Source organism: Cricetulus griseus (genome assembly GCF_003668045.3).
Source record: "Cricetulus griseus strain 17A/GY chromosome 1 unlocalized genomic scaffold, alternate assembly CriGri-PICRH-1.0 chr1_0, whole genome shotgun sequence".
Classification (NCBI taxonomy): Eukaryota; Metazoa; Chordata; class Mammalia; order Rodentia; family Cricetidae; genus Cricetulus; species Cricetulus griseus.
This window is the reverse complement of record NW_023276806.1, coordinates 144,098,216-144,119,958: the sequence shown is the minus strand read 5'-3', so window position 1 is coordinate 144,119,958 and position 21,743 is coordinate 144,098,216. Positions and strand designations below refer to the sequence as shown.

The 21,743-nt window shown below is 41.7% G+C and overlaps 1 protein-coding gene and 1 non-coding gene across 5 annotated transcripts in view; both read left to right on the top strand.

Moving 5' to 3' along the window:
* The first annotated feature begins 6,658 nt into the window (after window positions 1-6,658).
* The window catches only part of Nap1l1 (nucleosome assembly protein 1 like 1), a 28,550-nt gene continuing 13,465 nt past the window's right edge, over window positions 6,659-21,743 (top strand). For 3 of the 4 annotated variants that reach the window (XM_027392421.2, XM_027392420.2, XM_027392422.2), the window contains exons 1-4: window positions 6,659-6,810; window positions 15,652-15,688; window positions 20,380-20,465; window positions 21,558-21,660. In XM_027392421.2, coding sequence (XP_027248222.1) covers window positions 15,672-15,688; window positions 20,380-20,465; window positions 21,558-21,660 — 206 coding nt within the window. In that variant the 5' untranslated portion in view covers window positions 6,659-6,810; window positions 15,652-15,671. The remainder of the gene's footprint in view (window positions 6,811-15,651; window positions 15,689-20,379; window positions 20,466-21,557; window positions 21,661-21,743) is intronic. The other variant, XM_027392423.2, reaches the window with a different exon arrangement.
* LOC113833052 lies at window positions 15,858-16,002 on the top strand. The gene has a single exon (XR_003480594.1). It is a non-coding gene; the product is annotated as a small nucleolar RNA SNORA48 (small nucleolar RNA).

Sequence of the window (21,743 nt, the reverse complement as noted above, 5' to 3'; positions counted from 1 at the left end):
TAGTTCGGCTCAAATTGTGGTAGTGGTCTTATTCCCACCCTTGGGATTAACATTTCACTTAATCTTTTTTCCTTCTCATTAAAAATTTTACCTTGAACAGAAAAGCAAACAAACAAACAAACAAACAAACAACAAAACACCAGAAAGGTTTGCCTGAGAGTTTGGGCTATAGATCTCAGTTTTTATTTCTATAGTCACTGGGATAAAAGTCTCCTTGTGTCCAATGTGACATTTTTTTTTTAATGGTGGCTTACAGAGCACAGGGAAATACTGGTTTATATTCACAGCTGTACTGAATTATTAAAGGACATACAAAAGTTATGGATGAAGCTAGATGAAGAGATAATGTCTGAGGAAGGGCAGGCCTTGCCCTCTCTAGATGCCACCTTCAAGGTACCTGTCAACTAAAGATCTCCAAAACTGGTAGTTCAAGGTATAGTTGGAGGCTTTACCACACAGGCATGATTGATTAATTCTTTAGTTCCAGGGTTTTTGATTATTTTTGCTTTTTTATTCATTTGTTTTTTATCATGGCTTAGACCAGGTGTGTCCAATACACTACCTAAAGCTCAGGTGAGCTATAAATTTGGCCCTACCCAAAGTTGCAAACATAATCAAAACTTTGAGTTCTTTTGCAAAAAAAAAAAAAAAAAAAAAAAAAAAAAAAAAAGTTGGCCTGTCGGTGGTGGCCCATACCTTTAATCCTAGCACTTGGGAGGCAGAGGCCTGCCTACAAGACTCTGAGTTTCGGCCAGCTGATCTACAGAGTGAGTTCTAGGACAGCCAGGGCTACACTGAGAAACCCTATCTCAAAAACAAAAAAACAAAAAACTTAAAAACTAAAAATAAATTGCAACTTAGAGAGTTCTTGAGTGTAATATTTGTAGATGACAATTTCGTGTCCCGACGTCACACAAAATACATGTCTCTTCTTGTTATTTACTCACATGTGTGGACTGAGTGTTACAGCAGTTGTGTGGCCCATGCTTTGTTTTTCAAGTGCAGACAGCTGAAGTGGCTCCATCACTTGTGACATGATTGTGGTGAATGAAACACACAATTACCAATAATGTTTGAATTTGCCATTTCAAACGGTAGATGTTTAATGTTGTTCAGAAAGCAAGTAAATATTATTTGATAATTAAGGGTTGATCCATGCCTCAGCTGTGCCATACACATGGCCTGGTTTGCTTTACAATCTGCCCTCTGGTTCTCTCTGCATTAGCAGTTGAGATAGTGTGGGAAATGAAGAAAACCCTGTTTTCTATTTTCCTGTCAATTAATTTTCATAATAAAAATAAATGCAGTACGTTATCTGTCATGTTGAATACAAATCTACAAAAATCTCAAAATAAACAAAGCCCTTCAAAAGGAAAATTACAGGTGAAGATTGTTCAGTGAAAAGTTAGCATGTGACTACTTTTTTTTCTCAAGGCAAGACACCCTTTTTCTTTTTTCTTTTTTTTGGTTTTTCGAGACAGGGTTTCTCTGTGTAGCTTTGGAGCCTATCCTGGCACTCGCTCTGGAGACCAGGTTGGCCTCAAACTCACAGAGATCCGCCTGCCTCTGCCTCCTGAGTGTTGGGATTAAAGGTGTGTGCCACCAACGCCTGACTAAGACACCCTTTTTCTTTTTCTCTTCTTTCCCTTTCTCTCTTTCTCTTTCTCCCTCCTCCCTCTCTCCCTCCTTTCCTCCCTCCCTTTCCTTCCCTTCCCTTCCTTCCTCCTAACACAGGACCCTGATTGTGGTGTAACTCCCTATATCCCAAGTTAGTCTTCAACTTAGAGCCTTCCTGCCTTGGCCTCCCACTTGGTTTAACTGTTCCAGCCTTTTGCCCATCAGAAAAGCCTCTCTGCCACCACACCCAGCTTTTGTGCAAGTTCTCAAAGGCCATAATCTAAAAAGCATTAAGTGCAAAACACATGATATTTATAGTGCCTCTTAAAGATTCCATCCTAGGTGTAAAAGAGTGAGAAAATGTGTAGCTTAAGAGCTAGTTTTGTGATGGTATGTTTAATAACAAAAGCCCATAGAGAACACAGCACATAGAATATATTCCATGTAAAAAAGGACATAGTGAAGCAAACTGAAGAGACTGGACCACCAAGGCCAAACTTAACCCTTTATTTACTGTATTCCAAGGGTAGAGGCAAGTGGATCTCTGTGAGTTTCTGGCCTAATTCCTGCAACTTTCCCTGCTCCTCTCCTCTGAACCCAATTCCTACCCTGGAAGCTAAGCTGTGCCAGCTAGGAAGCACAGACAGCAGCACCTTCTAAAGGTTTTGCTTCCAAGTCAGGAGTCATCCCTGCTCTTTGTAACCCTTCACCTATACTCCTGTTGGTAACCACAGTAGAAAAAAAAATTGCTTCACCAAATTGGACTCTGGTGCAATTACTGCCTTGGGTTGTCATGAGTTCCCTTTCTGGGACCAGTAGATGATGTGTGTGCATTGTCACCCCAGGAAACATTCATCACACAATACTCGATTCTTTTTTAGGAGTGTTCTGTGTGTTTCTTTATCTAGTCTATGATTGGCACTCTACTATCCCTACACACAACTCATGTGCCTCTCCTTGTATTCTAAGCTCTGTTCTTCCTTGTCCTCTTTTCTTTATACTTCATACTTTCATAGCCCCAACCATCTCAAAAAGTGGGCTGGGAAATTGGCTCAGTAGTTAGGAGAACTTGCTGCTCCTCCAGAGGACCTGAATTTGGCTCCTAGAACTCACAGGGCAGCACACAACCACCTGTAACTCTAGTTCCAGGAGAGCCAATGCCCTCATGTGGCTTCTATGTGCACCAGATGGCCACGTGGTACACGTGGTATGCAGACAAACACCCATACAAATAAAATAAAAAGTTTTTAAAAATCTATGGCCTATAATAGTGTCCCAGCTTTCCCCTTCTGGCTATTACTTCCCAGCTTGATTTTTTTTTTTCAAAGTTGCTCTAATACTAATTCCTTGTCTAATCTCCCTACTTCCCTTTCACTCCCTACAAATGTTTCAGCTGGAAGAATATAACTGATTTTTCAAAAATTTCAAACAATGAAATAACCTCAGCCGAATAAATCTCAACACAGTGATATAGAAGACGTGAAAAGCCAAAGCTACGTAATTGCTCCAAAAGTTACTAATCCCATAGCAATTGCCTTCAGTGAGAGTGAATTAGATAAAAATCCCAAAGAACTAAAAAGTAATTATATCTTCAAAGAAATCCAAGAAGAAAATAAAACTCCTGAATGACTCGCCAAAGAACAGCTGAATGAAGTAAAGAAGTTGACACAAAATATGAAAGGAATTCAGTACACAGAGATATTGAAGAAAAACCAAAGAGTCTAAAGTCAGAAATCAAAAGCTCCATGGAAAGTCTCACCATGAGAATGATGAAGGAAAGGAGAGAGTATCTTGGCTTGAAGACAAGGTGGAAGAATTGGAAGGTTCTATCAAGGACAAATAGAAAGAGATATATGAATTTCAAGAAACGGGAGCTACCATGAAAAGGTCAACTCTAAAAAGAAAATAATAATAATGCCATGCCAATAATCATCATGATGGGAATTTCATAAAGGCCAAGGGAGTAAACCACCAATTCCAGGAATCCCTTAACAGTGTTGATGTTGCCCCTCGGTGGTGGCCCACGCCTTTAATCCCAGCACTTGGCAGAGTAGGTGGATCTCTGAATTTGAGTTCAGCCTGGTCTATAGACTGAGTTCTAGGATAGCCAGGACTGTTACAAAAAGAAACCCTGTCTCAACCCCCGACCCCCAAAAAGTGTTGATATTGACTAAGTTGACATCACTTAGTTTTTGGAAGTAATGAAGAAAATGTTATGATTTTTGACATTTTTATCGTCATTTATGGCATCCAAAGAAAATTTTTGCCAAAATTTAACAATGAAGAATAGAATACTAGCTGGGCGTTGGTGGCGCATGCCTTTAATCCCAACACTCGGGAGGCAGAGGCAGGCGAATCTCTGTGAGTTCGAGGCCAGCCTGGTCTCCAGAGCGAGTGCCAGGATAGGCTCCAAAGCTACACAGAGAAACCCTGTCTCAAAAAACCAAAACCAAAACCAAAAAAAAAAAAAAAAAAAAAAAAAATACTGATTGTATACAACTATGTAAAGGTGTTTATTCTTTTCACTACTAAGAAGTAATACTTAAACCATACATGGTCAAACATGCTTTAAAAAAAAACTTTTTAAATTGATTCTTTGTGGACTTTGTGGACGTCATGCACACCCTTATCCCATTTATCTCCCTGTCCCTTTGTATCTTCCCTTGCCCTTGCAACCCACCCCCCCCCAAAAAAAAAAAAAAACTCATGCTTTAGTCCATACATCTTTACTCACAACTGTTCATTGCAATGAGTCTGGCTTGACACCTCTGGCTTCTGCTATACTGATAATGGACCCTCACTGGGACTCTTCTTGGATATCTTTTTGTTGCCCTGTCATGAAGATCCTGCAGCTTTGGATCTGCAGGACCAGTCCCTTCATGTGTTCCAGCAGATTATAGATGGGGTGGATATTGGGGTAGGCCAACTCATGGTCCTGGTCCCGAGCCTTGGTGGTAGCTGGGTTGGTCAGCCTGACATGCCAGCTCTCTTTCATTCTCACAGCCAGGGTGAGCTCTCCAGTACTGTCCTGGCTAGCTCCCCCAAAGCCACAGGCAGCAAGGGGAGGGGCCAGTTCTCTTGCTCTCAGGGCCAATTCTACTGTGTTGCCCAGGTGAGGTGCAGGGCCCACTCTTCTGTGAGCACATGTTAGCTTGTCATGGCTGCTAAAACGGCAGGGGGGGAGGGGGGAATATGTTGGTCCCTTCACCCCTTTAATCCCATCACTCGAGAGGCAGAGGCAGACGGATCTCTGCGTTTTAGGCCAGCCTGGTCTACAGAGCGAGTTCCAGGATAGGCTCCAAAGCAATACAGAGAAACCCTCTCTAGAAAAAAACAAAACAAAACAAAACATGTCACCCTCTAAAATGGAAGTGCTGGTTGCTGTATGTGAGGACTCCAATAGGAGACTGCAGACATTTTGAAGTTTCTAGGACTATAAGATTTATATTATAAATTATGATGTAAATGTTAGAATATATTTATGTTGTAAATATATTATAAAGGAAAGGTCTCACATTTACAAATCTTAAGATTCCAAAAGCTTTGTTTAGCTTTGAGATAGGGTAAGTGCCAGGCTACACTAGAATTCGAAATCTTTTATCTCCTGAGTTCTGACTTAACTGGGTGTGTTACACCACATTCCACTTTACCCCCAAAGAACTTTTGTGTGCCTTCTAGATACTGACAGTTATCATTTTTGGAAATTAACTGTGATTTTCTTTTTCTTTCTTTTTTGAGATAGGGCCTTAGGTATTCCATGCTGGCCTGGAATTCTCTGGACCCTACACTACTCATCCCTTTGCCTCTAGCTCTGGAGTGCTGTTGCTACAGAAGTATGACACCACACATGTGCCGCTGGGATTTGAACTCAGGGCTTCATGCATACTAGGCAGGCCCTTTTACTAAATGAGCTACATCCACAGGGCCCAACACTGACAAATCTTGAAGAGTGGTTATTCTTCATTAAAACAGTCATATCACATAGCCTGTTATATGAGCATATTAGTTTTTACCAAGTTCTTCCATGCCTGATTGTTTGTATTTCCAATGTTTTCCTATCCTATGATGTGTAGTGGCAGAAATACTCCAGTGTAGGCTTGTGGGATAATGGGATGTAAAATGTTGACAGTGCCTTAGTATTATAGACACAGGTTGGACCTTCCACCTTAAAGGGTGTGTGGAAGGTCAGACCACACTTGGAGCACAACTGTTTTGTGGCACATACCCACATTCTGGAAGATTTCAGTTTTGATACCAGCATGGGCTACTCAGTGCAGCCCTGCCTAAAACCAAAACAATTAAGCACCAAACTCAAAAGAGTTAACAGGTGAGTTGTAGCCAACTGAAAAAGAGCAGCAAGGTTTCACAAGCTTAAGGGTTTTATACAAGATTAACTTTTTTCAGGAAGATGAAAAATTGATACACTGGTTGTTGTCATTATAAAGCGTTTTAAGAATTTAAAAGCATCATAAAGCAGTTCTACCATCAAGTCAACTAAAGCAGAAATGAAGGATTGCGTATCCGGTGAACATGATGCGGAACACGGTAGAAGGCGCAAAGGCCCCTTGACTAAGAAGCAAAATGTGCCGAAGATGCCGCTGCGGTGTCCCGGAGGAAAGAGCTGTGTGGTTCTTAGCCGGGGTGGGAAAAAAAATGGTTTCAGAGAAGAGGAGGAGGAAGAGTTGCAGGAATCACGCCTGGACGCGGAATCCGAGCCGGGATACTGCAAGCCGGCGACCAGGCTGCTGTACCTAACCCAGCGAGCGGGCAAGGAGAACCAGGGTCGCCGCGGTGAGTTTGGGATTTCGACCCCACCGCAGAGGCGAGAGACTGCGCGGTGCGCAACCAGCAGACGACCAAGTCTGGCGGGAAGCCTAGGGCTCCGAGGGGGGTGAGAGGGGGAGAGAAGGACGGCTCTGTTACTAGGCAACACGGGCCGGGCCCGCCTCCTGCTGCCGTTGCTAGGCGACGCCGAGGCCAGGGGGCGGGGGGAGGAGGGCGGCGGAGCGGCCCTACGTGCTGACGCTAATTGTATATGAGCGCGAGCGGCGGGCTCTCGGGTCTCTTTTAGCGCCATCTGCTCGCGGCGCCGCCTCCCGCTCCTCCCGCTCCTCCCGCCGCCGCCGCCGCCGCCCTGAGTCACTGCCTGCGCAGCTCCGGCCGCCCGGCTCCGCGTCTGAGCCTCCTGGAACGGTAACGGCTGGGACCCGGGAGGGCTCGGGGCCTGCGAGGTGTGCGTGCGTGTGAGTCGGGGTGTCCGAGGCCGCGCCGCCTGAAGGGCCCCGGCGGCGCTTGCCGGCTGCGGGGCGCGCGGGACAGCGAGGCCGCGGCGGCGTGGAGGGGGAGCGGGAGGATGAGGAGGCCACGCTGCGGAGCGCATGGGTCGCCCCGGCCACCCGGGCCGCCGCTGCCTCGGTGTCGTCGTCCCCCGTCCCCGAGAGGAGCACCACGAGCAGGCCGCGGGGGTGTGGGGGATGGAAAGAACGGTGGCCGCGAGTTCCGCCCGCGGGGGGAGGAGGGAGGGAGAGAGGGGGCTGCGCAGGCCGCGGCCTCCCGCGCTCAGGAGCCGGGCACGTGGGGACGCGCTGCGGACGGCGGGAGACCCCTCCCGCTCGGGCTTCCCCAAGATTTGAAGACAAGGAAGGTCGGGTTGCGCCGAGGACCAGCCCCGAGGGCTCACGCGCTTCCCTGGAGGAGAATGTGCTAGCGGATGGGAGGATGCCGGTGGCGGGGGGTGGGGACGACGACCAGGGGAGGATGGGGGGGGGCGAGAACAAGCCTGCGCGGCTGGGGTTGTTAAGGGTTAACACGTGCAAAGCATTTAGCGTAGCTTTTTCTTTTTTCTTTTTTTTTTTCTATCTAGAGGTGGTTTTGTGCCTCACAGGTACGGTTAGAACTTCTGGGTACCTTGGCCCCGGGGTCTTATTTGTGTGGAGAGAGAACTTGCTCTGAAGTCTCCTTAAACCTCCGGATGGTTCTAAGATGAAGAGGAGGCTGGCTTGTTGGGTGCGGGGTGGGGGTAGGGGCTCCCATTCTACTAGACCAACAGCGTAGTTTTCCCTTCCAGAACTTCCCAGAATTCTCACTGGGGGTATGAGGTGGAGCAAGGCATTAATATATACTGATACTGGGCAAAACTCAGTGCGCCACATTTATATAGAGATCTCAGGCGTGGCCATGAAGGGAGGGAGGAGACAGGTCCTGTCGGGAGGGCTAGACTTCCAGAATCAAAGGGTGAACCAGGTACGAGCCTGCAAGGACTCCCTATTTCATCTCCTGTCTCCGAGTTCTGAGAAAATAACGTCTTAAAAACTCAAAATACTGACTAACCTGGTTTCAAGAGAGCCAACCTAGAGTTTGCTATATTTTTTGAAAGCAGTTTAGCATCAGAACATCTTTGCAAACTAATATCCAAAGAAATATTTTGGTTTTGTTAGGGGAAAACCTAAAACAGGTAAACGGGATTTTCGGTGGTCTTGGGGAAGTCTTTTTCTCTCAAGCTTGTGTACAGTTGAAGTACACGCCCCATATTTAAACCATACAACTACATTAATTCCAAATCTGGATTTGAAGGATTTAAGTTAGCATTAGCAGGGACTTAGACATCTGTCATAAAATCTTGACTTAACTAATTGTTCTTTTCAAGTCAGCATTTAGATTAATAAAAAGTTAAAGACTCTTCAACATAACGTGATGTCTGTTCGTTTTATCTGTTGCAAAATACCTGTTTTGTTTTAAGTCTTGGGCCCTATAATTGACAATAGTTTAATATTGACATGTCCTTTCATGAGATTAAAAAAAATAACACTCTTGGCCGAACCAATGTGACTAAAATTCTGTAGTTTATTTTATTATTTGTATTGGCCTAAGGTGACCGAAGCCAATACAGGAAGGGGGGTGCTGAAAGAGGTGGGATGCGACTTAAAAAGATCTGAAGGTATCAGAACACATTGCTTATTTTATTGGGTTATAAGTAACTGCTAGACCTCAGGATTTCCACTCTGCCTTTCATTGCTAAAAATGTATTTGGACAATTAACTTGAAAAGTTTTTCATGTTTTTATTTACAGTGGAAAAGGAACTATAATTTCCTTAGAATAAAGAGACTGCTACAGGGGTTAGCTTGGGTTAAGGGCACTGGTTTTTCCAGAGGACCTGGGTTCAATATCCAGCACCTACTTGGTAGCTCACAACAGTCTGTTACTCTGGTCCCAGAGCGTCCAACTTGTATACAAAGGATGTACAGACATAATGTGTAGGCAGAACACCCATTAACATAGAAACAAAGGTTATGAAACAATTAAAGATACTCCATGGGGAACAAATAGGCACAGTGATTACTGTGAGACTCTTTTTTTAAAGACAGGTTCTCTTCTTACATAGCACTTGGCTGTGTAGGGAAGGCGGCTCTTGAACTCAAGAGATCCACCTGCCTCTGCCAGTGAATGCTGAGATTAAAGGCGTGGGGTTGTTTAAATTCCATCATTCCAATCATTCATTCATGTATTTGTTTATTTAATGCTGTCAGGTAGTATTAGCTTTCTCTTTAGAAACATGCCTTAGGTGGTAGTAGTAACTAACTAGTAGTTTAGTATTAGTTAACTAGTACTACTAACATTTTAGCTAGAAAACAGGTCTGGTATGATTAAAAGGCTTACTCAGACTTTTGCAATGATGAGGTTGGGTTCTTGTTTTTTTTTTTTTTTAAGCTTTTATTATGTGTGTATTTTGCTCACATGTATGACTGCACCCTGTGTCTTGCTGGTACCTGTAAAGGTTAGAAGAGGTTGTCAGATCCTAGTGTGAGCTGCCAAGTGGGCTCCTGGTCTCTGCAGGGAAAACAAGTGCAATTGAAGCCATCTCTAGCTCATTTATATTGGTGAGGTTTTTTTTTTTTTTTAAAGACAGGGTTTCTCTATATACTCTGGAACTGTATAGACCAGGATGGCCTTGAATTCATCCTCCTTTGCTGGGATTAAAGGTGTGAGTCACCATCACCTGGCTATATATTGGGGTTTTTTTGTTTTGTTTTTTGAAACAAGGTTTCTCTGTTTATTTAGCCCTGGCTGTTCTGAAGCTCTGTGGGCCAGGCTGGCCTCCAAATCACAGAGATCTCCCTGCCTCTGCCTTTTGATTGCTGGGATTAAAGGTTTGCCACCACCCCCTAGCATATATTGGGTTTTAAAGGCTGTTGTCTGACTTGAAGCAATTCAAAAATCACTGTTCTGGATTTTGCTGTGGGGAAAAACAACAGTGTAGTCAGGTGACTTTTGTTCCAACATGGAATTTGCTTGTGTGTAATTAAATAGTGCCTGCTTTGAAGCCTTTGTATATGTAAGCTATGTATGTCACATGCACATAAAAACTGCAAGTTGAATATAGTTACTAGTAAGTGAGGAGTTTGCCAAATGCCAGTCCGTTGTACATGTACCTCTGCTGTTGGGTTAGATGATAGTCATTTACATATGGAGATCTTTTGGACAGAAGGTAATGTTCTCGAACAGTCCATTTTGCTTGTGAGTTTAATGCATGACCAGGCCAGTTCTGTTTGGTCTTCACTTGGTATCACTAGAATGAAAGAGTGGGGGGGGGGATGGTGCTGTGAACTGTGAAGTTCTCCCAGCACTCAGGGGGCAGAGGCAGGCAGATCTCTGAGTTTGAGACCAGACTAGTCTACAGGAGCTAGTTCCAGGACAGCCTCCAAAGCCCCAAAGAAACCCTGTCTTGAAAAACCTAAAAATGAACAAATAAATAAATAAAATAAACTGTGAAGTTCTGTTGGAGCCACATTTGGTGCTGCTCCCTGGACTGATGATGAAGAGTGCTCCAAGAGAACAGCCACTTCTGTAATTCTTGGAGTGGGGTTCGGTCTGAGAGAAAAGTCCAGTCGTTGAGTGTCCTGGCACCTTATTTAAGCATACACATTTCAAGTGACTGCTTGCTTCATCATAAGTCACTGATTTCTAAGTAGGAAACATGCTGATTGATATCATGGGAATTTTTCCAGAAAATGATCCACCAGAAGGTAGGAAGTTGGTAGCAGGTGCTGGATATCTGGCTGTTAGATCTCCAAGACCATAAAATCAGTTTTTGTGTCGTCAGGGTTTTTGTTTTGCCTCCCCTCTACTTGTGTGGAAGATTTTACTGATTTCAATTTAGTTTAATAATCGACCTAAGGAAAATTAGAAGCCAGCATCTTTTCCCATTGAGATGATGTATACAATATTGGCTTATACTTTGAACTTTTTAGGGCTGACAGTGGTCTGCAAGTTTTCTCCTCATGGTAGTATAGTTTGGTAAAACACTTGGTTAGGATTGTATTTTGTTTTACTGCTCTAATGATGGTGGAAATATTTAGTTGGATATTAGGATGTACACCTGTAGTTCAGCACTATGGTATCTGAGACTGGGGGATCAATTTAGCTTAGCAGTTTGAGGACATCCTGAGCAATATAGTGGTACCATATGAAAAACAAAAATCTTAGATACACACACAACTATTTGCCCTATGTCTTAGACTGTCAACCTGGAATCAACTTCATTCTTCTTAAGGGTATGGTATATGTTACAGAATATTCTAGTGAGATTGCTTGGAGATGTATGTGTGTGTGTGTGTGTGTGTGTGTGTGTGTGTGTGTGTGTGTGTGTGTATGTATGTATGTAAAATTTGCCTCCAATCATCTGCTTTGCCTAAATTTAGGTCTATTTTATTTTATTTTATTTTATTTTTATTTTTTGGTTTTTCGATACAGGGTTCCTCTGTAGCTTTGGAGGCTGTCCTGGAACTAGCTCTTGTTGAACAGGCAGGCCTCGAACTCACAGTTCGCCTGCCTCTGCCTCTTGAGTGCTGGGATTAAAGGCATGTGCCACCACCACCAGTTTAGGTCCATTTTAAAAGGCTTATTTTGATTGTATATGGTCTAAAATCATTGGTTAATACACTCATGTTCTGGGATCAAGCATGTACACCATCATCAACCGTGGCACTATTTTGTTTGACTTTTTACTGCTATCTCAGCCTGTTTTGTGTTTTTATTGTCAGTGGGAAAGTAGGATTTAGAGGGCTCCTTTTATCTCTGGATTGGTGTCTCCGATCACTTCCAGAAATTTCTTAGTTGTTAATTTCTAAATGTTCTATATACTTCTATAATTTGTGTCCAGTCTCAGAGTTTAAGTCCTAAATCTCCAGTATTTTCTTTCAGACCTGCCATGCTTGCAGTGTGACTTCTAGCTTCCTTTAACTTAATCCATTTCTCAGTTGAACCTAATTTACTGTTACGCCAACCTATTTAGCTTGGTGTCAGTTTGAAATTTTTTTTCTGGAGGTTCTGTTTAGTTATCAATCTTTAATGGAGGGTGTGTCTTGTAGATGGTTTTCTTCCTTCTGCCTCTCCTCCCTAAGAGGAAACTCAGACCTTTTTTTGCACACAGTAACACTCTACCATTAAGTTGTACCCACAGGTTCCAGTTACTTTTACCTTCAGACTTAAGAGGCTGGTTGTCTTTTGGCCTTTGTCCATTTGATGATAATATTTAAGCTTTTAGAGTATAGGACTAGTTTCTTGCTTTTATAAATTATTTGAGGTTTAGTATGAAGGCACCTTTTACTTGTTCGGATATGCAAGTGCCTGTGAACACATTGGGGTCCATTAAGCTATAGCTTAAGCATTTAGGACACAGCACAGGTTAATTTGGGTGGTTATTCCAGAAGAAATGGTTTATTCTGAGGCTATAGCATTTAGGGTTCCTGCTTAATTTGGGAGGATTACTTACTATAAAAGTTGGGTGGGTCTACAGATTTTTTTTCTTTTTTTAAGGGGCTGGGGATAGAACCCAAGGCATTGAATGTACTAGGTAAACTATCTACCACCGAGTTACTTCCTCTAGTGTGCCCAGGATTTTGATTATAGCTCAGGGTCATTAAACTAAATTCACTTGGCTGGGTGGCACACACATGTATTCCCATTAAAGAGGGAGGATGGAATATTCAGGGCTACCCCTGGCTATAAACTGAGTTCTCAGTTAGCTCAAAGTCAGTGTTGGGTGAGGCTCTTAATAGCACAGGGAGCTATTTCAGGAAACACGATGTGGGCCTTAACATGGGGTCCTGCATCTCAGTGTGACCTCATGGCCCACTTGCTGTGGAAGCTGGGGTTCTTGTTTAGAATACTGATATTTTGGGTTTATTGGATATGTTGGTTTAGAATGCAGCCCTGGAGTCTTTTTCTAGCTTAGATTTACAGAAAAGTTGTTTTGAGTTGCTATATATGTGTGAGGTGCTCTTTGTTGCTCTGACATTATCAAGAGGCAACTTAGGGTAGGGTTTCTTTTGGTTCACAGTTCAAGTTCAGTAGTCTATTATGGTGAGGAAGTCATGGTGGGTGACAGGAGCGTGAATCAGCTGGTTAGAGAGATGAAGGTGGGCACTCCAGACTCTAGCCCATAGAATGGAACTGTGCTCATCTGGGGTTTTCCCACTTAGATTAATGTCATAATTGTTGTAAGCATGCTGAGAGGCTTGACTTGGTGATTATAGATCCTGCCAAGTTAACAATATCAGCTGTCACAGTATCCCTTGCGGGGTGTGCTCTTAACTGTCACATCATCTTAACCTATTATTTTGCAAAAACATTGACCCTGTCTGTGCTGATTGAGAATGTCTTGCTTGGTAAAACAGTTTGAGAATTTTCTGGATGTCAGGTACAAGTTAAACTATGCCTATACATTTATTCTGACAGTTACAGGATTTACTAGACAAGGTATTTACTTAACCCAGCAAGTTATAAGATGTTATTCAATTATGTTGGTGCATGTTGTAAAACAAAATAATGAAAAATGTTCTGTTATTAGGTTCATGTTTATTCTAGCATTCAAGAGTGAGGTAAGATTTCTAAGAGTTGGTGACTCCTAGGCTGTTTTAGGCCAGCCTATGCTACATAGTGAAACCCTGTTTTGTTTTAAGGAAAATTCTCATTTATCCCTATTGTTTTCCTTGTTTCTTGTGTCTTTGTACAAACTTCTTATTTAGGGAGCTGGGAGTGTAGTAGCTTAGTGGCCAAATAACTTTCTAGAAAAGTAACTTAACCCAGGTTTAAGAACATGTATTCACGCTGGGCGTTGGTGGCACTCGGGAGGCAGAGGCAGGTGGATCTATGAGTTCGAGGCCAGCCTGGTCTCCAGAGCGAGTGCCAGGAGAGGCTCCAAAGCCACACAGAGAAACCCTGTCTCAAGAAAGAAAAAAAAAGACCGTGTTCACCCCAGTTTTCCCTGCATTGAAAGAAAGTCTTTTGATATGCAGAGTATGTAGTCTTGGTTGTATTTTACTAGCGATAAAGAATCAGTGTTCTTGATAGTTTTAAATTAGTATTCAAAAGTAATTGCTTAAACATTTTATAAGCACTACTGTAAGTACTACTATACACTGCATAAAGCAAATGGGAAGGGCTGGAGAGATGATGGATTAAAAACAGTACTTGTTGCTCAGTGAGGGCCATGAATGAGTTCAGATTCCTGTGGCACCCATGAACACCTGTAACTGCAGACACCCTCTTATGCTTTCCCTGCATACACACTCATACACACTACTCACATACTCAATCCAGTGATATGTGTGCTGCTAAGTTCTTGCCAATACAGTGAGCAGAAATCACAAGTGCTGTTTCTAGTTTTAAGGCATTCCTAGTGCCATCTCTGGGTTGTCATTTTTCTTGGTGATAATCGTGTAGGTATTGGTGGCTGAGTCTTCAGCAGTGCAGAGAAACAGTGTTCCAAAGGCTGGCATATATAATGGAAGGCTTCTGAGTGGTCACACAGAGCAAGGCTGCCCTGCTGATCTGACCACCTTTATGATGGTCACATGACTGAGAACTAAACTGTTCTTCGAGCTGCTGTAGTGTTGGTTTTCAGTTGCTGCGCTTTTTCCTCATCCAAACCCTGATTCAGTGGTCACCTTTAGAAGCTTCCAGATGCCAAGAGGAACCCAAGAGGATGGCCATAAGAAATAGGTTTTTAGGCAGTCTTCTGCTTAGCTCAGGCTGGCCTCTGTCTCTAATACTAGTGCATTAATTAGCCGGGACCAGTTTTCACAAAAATAGCTGAAAGATGCAGGAACTATTAAGTTTTTCAAAAACTTCTAGAGTCATGGGAAGGGCAGTAGTTAAGCAAAGTTTTGCTTTTTGAAATGAAGTTAAAAAAATAATAGTGATAGCTTACTGGGGTAAAGTGTCTGCTGCCAAGCATGATGACCTCAGTTTCATCCTCGGGACCCACATAGCAGAGAGAACCAGCTTGTAAGTTGTCCTCTGACCTCTACCCATGCCATGGTGCAGACACAATACATGAATGTCATTTTTAGAATACTGTTAAAAAGCGAAGTAGTTTAACATACAAAGTGGATTATCTCTAGTCCCAGCACCAGGGAGGCAGAGACACATGGATCTCTGTTGAAGCTAGCCTGGTCTACGATGTAGTTCCAGACCATCCAGAGTTACATGATGAAAGCCTGTCTTTAAAAGAAAATGTTGGGTGGTGGTGGAACATCTTTAATCCCAGTACTAGCTAGGAGGCAGGGCAGGCAGATTTCTGAGTTTGAGTCCTGCCTGGTCTGCAAAGCTAGTTCCAGGACAACCAGGGCTGTTAGAGAATCCCTGTCTTGGGAAACAAATAACAACAAAATGATTCTAAGGGGACTAAGTAAAAACTGCATCCATTATCATTAAGGGTTTGAATAAAGATAGCTAATATTCTATAATTCTAGCTAGTAAATGTATTTTTGTCGATGAAATTATAAAAACCTAGCCTGAAAATTGTTTTCTTTTTTATAATGGAGTCTTTGTATGTTCCATGATTTTGGGGGGGTGGGGAGTTCAGGGTGTTTTCTCTGTAGTGGACCTGGCTGTCCTAGAGCTCACCTGTAAATCACATTTTTTTCTTAACATTTGCTACATTGTTTTATTGATTCATAGGGTTTCACTTGAAATGTTTTTCTTCCTTTAGGTAGATGCTTGTTTTTAATGCTGATTCTTTTTTCTCTTAGATAATTGGAGTTCTTACAAGATGGCAGACATTGACAAGTAAGTGGCAGATATTTCACTTCTTTTTAGAGACTTTGTATTGTAATTAGTAGCAGTACAAATTGTATATTATGAAAATGTCTGTTGCTGACATTCATTGGTACCTGCTCTGTTGGAAGTTGGGTAGAATATCTTTTTCTAGAATACGTTATATATAATCACTCAAACCTACCCCCTGGCAATGGGCAAAGAGACACCTTGTTGGTGGTGTTGTTCTTATATCAGTCAGGGGTAGAGCAGATAGTAGCCCTTTGTTCATCCTAGCTTGATGCCTGGCTTGGTGGCCAAAGCTGTTTCATGCCTAGGGCACATTAAGAAAAAAAGGAAAGAAAGAAAGAAAGAAAGAAAGAAGCCAGGTGTAGCATTTGGAGGCAGAGACGGGTAGATCTTTGTGACTTGGAGGCCAGCTTGGTCTACAAGGTGAGTTCTAGGATAGCCAAGAGCTACCTAGTGAAAACCTGTTTCTAAGAAAACAAGGAAAAGATACAGTAAACCATATGTCAGTGTTTAGCCTTCAAGTGGTGAGTACCAGGCAGTGGTGTTGGACATCTTTAATAACTCAGGCAGAGGCAGTCAGATCTGAGCTTGAGGCCAGCCAGCCCTGTCTACAAAGTGAGTTCCAGGACAGCCAAGGCTGCTACAAAGAGAAACCAAAAAAGAAGTGCTGAGCATGGTAGTAGATAATAAATACTTGAGAAAATTTTTAGTATGTATATATTTCTCAACATTTTCCAGTTAACACTGAAGTGTATAAACATGTAGAATTGAGACGGCATACAATCAAGTTAAAAGTGGGAAGATGCTGTTAAAATCTCCCCTTTTGGCCCATCTCAATTGCATTTTCTACCTTACCAAGAGTTGTAAGCAGTTTTGTTTTCATTTATTTCTTTGCTTTCTTTAGAATCTTAATGTTGGTTTGGGTTGGTGGGTGGGACTGTACTAGGAATTGAATTTAGGGTTTCACACATGGCTAGGTCTGTGCTCTGCCACTGAGCTTTCTCCTCAGTTGACATTTGAATTTTAAGAAAATGTATAAAGAAAGCAGTGTTGCTTTTAGTTGCCTAAACTTTCCTGAAGCTCTACAAGATTTGTAGATAAGTTCTGACAGCTTGAAACATGGTGTAAGCAAGTTTTCATGTATATATCCAATGTGGGTGTATATCTTCTAAGAATATGGTCAGGGAGAATGGAATGATAGACTACATAAGATTAATCATGTTTAATTTGACAGCCTTGCCAGCTCACAGCAGTTACAATGCAACACTTGTGATGAATTAAGATTGCCAGTGGCATTAGATAACAAGGGCATGGAATTGGGGGAATACAACTTGTAAGGGCAACAAGTACAAATATGTATGACAATTTCACCTGTGTTTTTATGTACATGCTTGCTCTCTTTAAAAGAGGACATGGAAGTGTATTACTATCGCATGTAGCACGACTGAAAGCTACTGTTCTTTTATGCTTGATAGGATATAGAATTTTATGAATATTAAGCTCCTGCTCTGTTGTCACTTTGTCTCCAATGTGATGTTGAAATTCAAAGCCACAGTTCTTTGATCACATGCATTGTAAAGTTTCTTTAATTTGGCTTTAGTTTTGCCATTCAGTAGTGGGCCCTTTCAGTCTGTCCGTCCAATCCAGTGGCTGTCAGATCTAGGACATACTTATTTTTGACTTATTTTGTTCATTGGCTTGCCTCTTCTCTTTCTGCATCTATTGTTGTATGTTGTATCTTGGAGTGGTCTTCTAGTTTTTAATCTCTGTCTCTTTGCTCTTTCTGGACAGATGTAGAACTTTATTTTTCTGTTTGTATTTTCAAAATCTATTGCTTTAGTTCTCTCTTGATCTTGGTTCCCCTTTCTATTTTGCTGTGCTGTCTTTCTCTGGATGTTTCTTTCCTATTTAGTCTTATTTACTCTTCTTTTCTCCTTTGTTTTAGACTTAATTTCCTGATGGGGTAGTGCTTGATCATCTGCTTGTTCAAACTGGTGCTGAGGGATCTGGGATGAGTGCATTGAAAGACATTAACAATAATAAATTCAGAAAACATGAAGGCTTGGTAGTAGAGGGGGACTCTGCAGTAGGGTGGGTCATCAGTGGTTGCTATGAGAATTCCCGATGTCAGAATGACTTCTTGGAAGCCAAATTCCTTGGTGAGTAGTGTAGCTCTGGCTTCTGTTGTAGGAACCAAGGAGGAGGCAGTTAGGGAAAGGTTAGCATTCTATTTTATAAGTAGTCATATTAGTGTTTTCAATATTGTTAGCTTTTCTTTTGAAAACTGTCGGGCTTATTCTTCACATTTCCTACTTAATTTTGATGAACTTGTCACTTCTGACTTCCAAATTTTGTTCTTTCCTCGACATTTAGTGTTAACTCCTTAAATACACTCATCTTTTGTTTTTGGAAGAGTTAAAATTTGATGCCGTTAATCTACCATCTTAGCTTAGTAACCATCATTTTGTAAACAATTAAAAACCCGAAAATTGATAGCTTGATTTCTCCCCCCTACTATTTAATTCTATATGGCTGTTATCCTTGGGAAGGTGAGAGAAGGGACCCCCCTCAAAGTAAGCCAGTAAACTGAGAAATACTTAGGAGTTAGCATTTTACTTGCTTGGAGTCTTAAGACTGCTTGTAATACCCTTGCTGTTTTGTTACTATGTCTGTTCTAATACAAATTTGTGGTATTTATATAAATGTAGAAGTAAGCTAGATTTGGCCATATGATAAAGTTTGTGAAATAATCTTTTAAAGACTTGTTCAGTAATAAATATTTGAGAATACTAAAGGAGTGGCAGCTGTGTATGTTACCTAATAACAGCCTCTGACTCTGTATGCATGCACAGATCATAAGGATCAGATCCTGGAATTGGCCCTGCGTTTCTCTCTATCATTGATGGGGTCATGGATTCTACTATACTTCCATACTCTGGAGATTGCAGTTGGAAGATAGTTGAATTTGTAGATTGCCCTGTTGTTACACATGGCAATACCTTGTCAAAACCAAACCAAAAAAGGGAAAATTGTCTTTAATTCCACCCTCTCTGTGGAATGTCATGTCCACAAAGTAGGGTTTTGCTGATAATCCCAAAATGGTGAGGAAGATATTATCTTTCTCCTAATGGAACTGTTGAGGCTAAAATTTAAGCAAGGTGTTGGCTCAAGTCTAAACATTTCATTTTTTACTGTGAAGTAAAAAAGTGTTCATAACCAGAGATAACAGGATCCCACTTCCCCTTCCCCCTGTCCCTCAGGGTCTCTGCATAGTCCTGGCTGTCCTGGAACTCACTCTGTAGACAGAGGCTGGCATTAAACAGCCTCCTAAGTGCTGGGATTAAAGGTACTCGGCCAGGATCCCTCTTTTTTTTTTTTTTTTTTTTTTTTTTTTTTGTCCTTGAGACAGGGTTTCTTTGTAGCTTTGGAGCCTGTCCTGGAACTCAAATCTGTAGACCAGGCTAGCCTGGAACTCAGAGAGATTCATCTGCCTCCCTCTACCTCCCAAGTGCTGGAAATCAAGGCGTGCGCCACCATCGTCCTGCTTTTTAAATTCTTTAATTTCTTTTTTTTTTTTTTTTTGTTTTTTTGAGACAGGGTTTCTCTGTGTAGCTTTGGAGCCTATCCTGGCACTCGCTCTGGAGACCAGGCTAGCCTTGAACTCACAGAGATCCACCTGCCTCTGCCTCCCGAGTGTTGGGATTAAAGGCGTGCACCACCAACGCCCGGCTAAATTCTTTATTTTCTTTGCCTCTACTTTTCAATTAACATCTTCATCCTTAGTGTGGTTATGCATATTTTCTGCTGCTGAAGCTGTAGTTATCCAGGACAGAAGGATGGATCAAATTCTAAGGTTTCCTAGCTATCTTATCATTTTATAAGTATTCTTAAAGTTTTAAATAACATGTTTTATCAGATCTCACTGCCAGAGCCAGGGCTCTGGGTGACAAACATCCCATTTCAAAAATAAGCCAGATGGTGATGGTACACACCTATAATTCCAGCATTTGGGAGGCCATCGTGGTCTATAGAGCAAATTCCACGACAGCCAGGTCTTAAACAGATAGGGAAACTGTCTCATAAACAAACACAAACAGCAAAAAAAAAAAAAAAAAAAAAACACTACCAACAACAAAAACAGAACCCAACAATTGACTGCCATAAATTGGGCATGGTGGTGTAGGCCTACAGTCTTAGCACTGTGGAGGAGCAAGTTTCCAAAGCCGCCTTCCTTCAGCTACAGAGGGAGTTAGGTGCCTGGGTAGGCTACATGAAAAAAAAAATGTACCAAGGAGCAAATAAAATGGGATTGCCAAAACCTGGTCATAGTTACCTGCTAGGAAAATGGATTTCATCTTGGTATTTTGCCGCCCTGTGTAAAATGATAGCACTCTTCATTACAGAGCTGCAAGGATGCTGTCACTGAATCCAAGTTTGAAAACATGCTACCTGAGCTCACAAACCTGCTAAACTGCATTTTTAAAGCTTGAAGCTTGTTTTTGGCTAGATGGTTTTAAGTGGAGGTGTGAAGTACTTTAATTAGTACTTGTCTGCATATTATAGTTAGGAAACAATTACTTTTGAATTTCTGTCCTTAGAAAGAACCTTATTTATTAGAAAGTCAATACAAGTTTCTCTAATTTTGTTTTGTAATTCATATATTTAAACTATGGTGTGATGCTATGACATTGTAGCAAAGAACAGTCTGAACTTGATCAAGATTTGGATGACGTTGAAGAAGTAGAAGAAGAAGAAATGGGTGAAGAAACAAAAATCAAAGGTATTCTTTTAAATTACTTCAGGAGTCAGCAGTTGCTGTCATGTGTCCTCAAGAGGAGAGTAATAGGAACTGTCTCCCTTTTCTGGACCCTTGTCCATTGTCCTTTATCTCCTGATAATTCCTTGAGTTTAGTTAACTGTTTTTGTGTAAGAGGAAGCAATAAGCAAGAGATGATTGTGATAACTCATTGACATTTCACCCCCCCCCCCTTGCTGGAGCTAGAGAGCACCTAGCTGTGTCAAACTTGGGAGGGTGGAAGTGGGAGTTACTTGGCAATGCTTCTAAACTATGTTTACTTTTTAATTACATACAAAGTGTAATGTATGTATCTTTAAATTTTCACTCTGTTAAACACCAGCATTTATTAAATATATGTGGAACCTGTGAAAGTTTACCTAGCAGAATTTGTACAAGGAGTAGGGGTGGGTAGATGTTCCAGGAGTACTCAGGTAACCAGGTGATTCACTTTTTCATTTTTAGTCACGTGAATTTTCATTATGAAAATAGTTCCTGCCTTCTTTCCTAAATTTTTTTCAGTTGCTTTTAATTGTTTTTATTAAATGCCTGTTACTACAGCTGTGTATCATCTAGTTATTGTATTATTATTAAAAGCAAATTGATCTTCAAGACTATAACTGAATGATTTTGTTTTACTCTCAAAAACTAAATGAACATAAAATAAAAGCATCTAACACAGACATTCAGATAGCACCTTCATTTTTCTCTGGCCTAAAGTGTACTTGGTTTTTTCTGGTAAGTGTTGTCTCCCTTTGGGTGACTAGTCGAGTCTTGGGTAGGGCAAAGCTTTGAGCTTCCCCAAGTGCACAGTGGTGAAATGTAAGATACCAGGATTAGAGAGGATTTTGTCCATTGTGCTTGTGATAATAGCCTAGAGAAATCTGGTGTGGTAAATATCACTAGAAACCCAGACTTTTCTAAGTGCTGGGTTTTCCTTAGCTTACCCTATACGTTTCTACTCCTCATAACAGCATTTTATGGGCCTGTTAGCAAGACTTGATGATTGGTGTTCAGTGGAAACAGCAGAAACGGTTTCACAAATCCCTCTTTCAATGCCCCCTTTCTTTTTAAAAGCGCGTCAGCTGACTGTTCAGATGATGCAAAATCCTCAGATTCTTGCAGCCCTTCAGGAAAGACTGGATGGTCTGGTAGACACACCAACAGGATACATTGAAAGGTACAAATTCCTTCTTTTTTCTTCCCTCCTTATTTATCTTTCTATAAAAAGCCATTGGAGTTTACCTGTGTGATCATGGAACA